This window comes from Abrus precatorius, unplaced genomic scaffold (genome assembly GCF_003935025.1).
Source record: "Abrus precatorius isolate BTA unplaced genomic scaffold, Abrus_2018 Scaffold10, whole genome shotgun sequence".
Taxonomy (NCBI): Eukaryota; Viridiplantae; Streptophyta; class Magnoliopsida; order Fabales; family Fabaceae; genus Abrus; species Abrus precatorius.
Window position 1 is genome coordinate 11,027,898 of NW_020874292.1, and position 3,202 is coordinate 11,031,099.

Here is a 3,202-nt window from a genome sequence, read left to right on the forward strand (position 1 = left end):
TAGTGTCGACAATTACATAGCCACTATAATTACAGTCACTGGTTTTGCTCACATGCAATTTCGATAATTGTTGCACAACTTGACTGCAACTTCAATTTAAAAACATGTTGTTATTACTTATTAGCATTATACTTGCTAAAGTAAATTTCAGTTCATCCGGAATTACCTAGAACACAAATACCATTGCAGGGGGTGTAGAACTGTGAATAAAAATCCTGCTTGTACTCCCTACAGAAGAAAATATACTTTTAACTAAATGAAATTACAACCAATCCCTAGATAAGAAAGGATATTCTAGCTAATCAAAATTACAGTCCGTCTACTAATCATTTGCCATAGTAAATAAACTCCCATATTACTGATCACGATCTACCTTACACTAACAAAAATTAAAGTAATCTGGATTAACGGATGCGTCCAGATTTTTTTATAATCTGACATGTGAAAGTATATAACTAAACTCGGTCATGTGTCAAAGGATGTGGATTTTTCTTCCTGCTCTTTCAATGCATTTGTCATCACTGCAACTTGACTCATACTAGGCCTATTATTTGGAGAAGGATTTACACATTTTAAGGCTACCTGCAACAAATTCATCATCCTCTCCTCAGAAGCACCTTGAGAGATAAAGGACTTGTCAAAAACTTCCACAGTCCATTCCTCTGCAACCACTGACTTTACCCATTTAACCAGATCAAATCCATCGTTTTTAATTACTTTCCCAGTTAGCAACTCGAGAAGTATCATACCAAAGGCATATATATCAGCTTCGAAGGTGGCTGCAATCAAATTTTTGCTTTTGATGCTTTTGTTGTGGGAAAGGACTAATTGATCTTCATTTTCAACCATCATTAGGCCATATTCGCTTATGCATGGATCCATGTTCCTGTCAAACAAAATGTTACTTGATTTTAAGTTACCATGTGCTATCCCATTCTCAAGAAGCTCATGATGCATATATGCCAATGCCTCGGCTATCTTAGCAGCAACGTTTAGTCTATTCCCCCAGTTAAACGAGTGGTCACTTTGGGATCCTGAAATCATTGAAGATGAAGACAAATATTTGCTTAGATTTATTCTTCGTGGCTACATTTCAATGCGAATTCTACTTCCACTATGTTGGTAAATGTTCTCAAGTCATAAAAAGATCTAGTGATATCCCACAAAAAGAAACTAGTACGTGTCGTATTGGAAAAACTAACTATAAACAATGTATTAGACACAGTAATTTAGATGGTAAGCAAATTGGATGTTTGATTTGAAAAGATATTTTTTGTTCATATTTTCTCTGTTTTACTTTTATTTACATTGATGTCACCTTTGTTTTTTTTCTCAAAAGTTTGTACAAGAAATTTTATATATATATATATATATATTTCTTATATTTAATTTAAAGTTTTTATTTAATTTATATTTAACAATAAGTGAAGTAATAAATTATAACTTATTAAATATAAGTTAAATAAAAAATTTAAATCTAAGTATAAGAGTTTTTAAACTTATAATAGTGTAAAAAATCCTCTCTTATCTATATATATAAATTTTAAAAAATAAGAAATAAGATAAAAAAATAAAATAACATTTTATATTTAAAAATAAAAAAGAAATAAATATTTTCTCAGGTTAAATAGAATATGTAAGTAGATGCCTGTGTAAGCATTAGTGTGTCAAACAAGGGCAAGCTCATTACTTAGTATGTCAAATGGATGTTATGACACCTTACCGTAGAGTAAGGTGAAGAGACTGCCATTTTGCAGATATTCATACGCTAGGAGCTTCTCTTGTTGAGAGCAATAATATGCAACAGGTGGCAACACGCGTGGATGCTTCACTTGGGCTATGATGTTCATCCTTCTCTCAAAATCTTGCTTTGAAATTCCCCAATCCTTGATCCTCTTCACTGCCAATAACACCCCATTTTCGAGCATAACCTTGTAGAGGCTTCCATGCTTCCCTCTCCTAACCAACTCAGCAGGAGCACTAAGCAAGTCCTCAAATTGCAAGCCTCTGAGCGTTCTACTTGAAAGAAGAACAAGGCCTGATGTTGTGACCCTACTTTCCAAAGATGTCAGAGAATACTCAGATCTAATCCCAATACAATTCTTTGATCCATTGGAACTAGAAATTTCATTAGGCTTGTCACCGCTAGTATCATGTGTCACTTCCTTCTTTTCCACATCCAATGTTTTATCTTTGGTCTTGAATTTACTTAACAATTTGAAGGCCAAAAAAAGCAGGAGAATTAAACCAAGAACTAAGTAACCTAGATAAATGGACAAATCATTAGGGAATGTTTTTTTGTCCTTCTTTTCAGATGGTGGACATGTGTTTGAGAGTGGCGTTCCACATAAATTAGGATTACCCAAAAAACTTTCTGCATAGAATTTGCCTTTGACGTCAGGGACTGGACCTTGTAAATTGTTGTTGGAGACATTAAACGATTCAAGATTGGAGAAGTCAAAATCAGGAATCTCCCCAGTGAAGTTGTTGTTGTCAGCTAAAAAGGATATCAAACCTGAAACATTAACCATGTTAGGAAGCTCACCAGTGAAGTGGTTGTCAGAAATGTGAAGCCGCTTCAAGTTACCTAGTTTTCCAACAGAAATAGGAAGGTCACCAGAGAATTGATTCCCACTTAGGTACAAGTGAGTCAAGAACTTGCAGTTTCCTATATCCTCTGATATCATATCATGTAAAATGTTATTCCTAAGGCTCAAGATTTGAAGAGATTTTGGTATGCAAAGAGAACTGGGGTCCACAACACCACCAAAATTGAAATTCTCAAGAATTATACCCTTCACGTGTTTGTTGTCTGAATTGCAACTCACACCATACCACTTATCAATGCAGGGATCTGATGTAAGGTTCCAACCCCACTTAGGGTCTCTTGGTACATTCCCTGGTGCCAATTTATTCATGAACGTGACTAAGGCCTTGATCACCTCTTCTTCCTCTGAATTGGCCACTAGGAAAAACAAAAAGATGACAATAAAGAGTACCCAGATGGGTTTTAGACTCATTTTTGCAACAGGAATATTTGGTGGTATAATTTGGTTGCAATGTCTACTCGATAGTGAGTTAGATAATCAAAATAGTTAAATTAGTTGAACTTTATTATAATCAATAAAGGGCAACGTTTACTTAAAAGTTAAAGCCATCACATCACATTACATTGCCAAATGGTCGATACCATAGAATTATA

General features: G+C 34.5%; 1 protein-coding gene across 1 annotated transcript; it reads right to left on the reverse strand.

Annotated features, from left to right (window-relative positions):
- Window positions 1-465: 465 nt before the first annotated feature.
- On the reverse strand, window positions 466-2,918 carry LOC113851473 (probable inactive receptor kinase At2g26730). The gene is made up of 2 exons (XM_027481972.1): window positions 1,724-2,918; window positions 466-1,034 (listed from the first exon to the last, which is right to left on the reverse strand). The coding sequence occupies exons 1-2, from the start codon at window positions 2,916-2,918 to the stop codon at window positions 466-468; spliced, it is 1,764 nt and encodes a 587-aa protein (XP_027337773.1).
- Between the last annotated feature and the right edge of the window lie 284 nt (window positions 2,919-3,202).

Excerpts from the sequence above, each read along its gene's own strand:
- LOC113851473 (XM_027481972.1), bottom strand. The coding sequence starts at position 2,918 with ATGAATAAATTGGCACCAGGGAATGTACCAAGAGACCCTAAGTGGGGT. Across the intron at positions 1,035-1,723 it reads TCTCTTCACCTTACTCTACG|GATCCCAAAGTGACCACTCG; the intron begins GTAAGGTGTCAT and ends CAATGATTTCAG.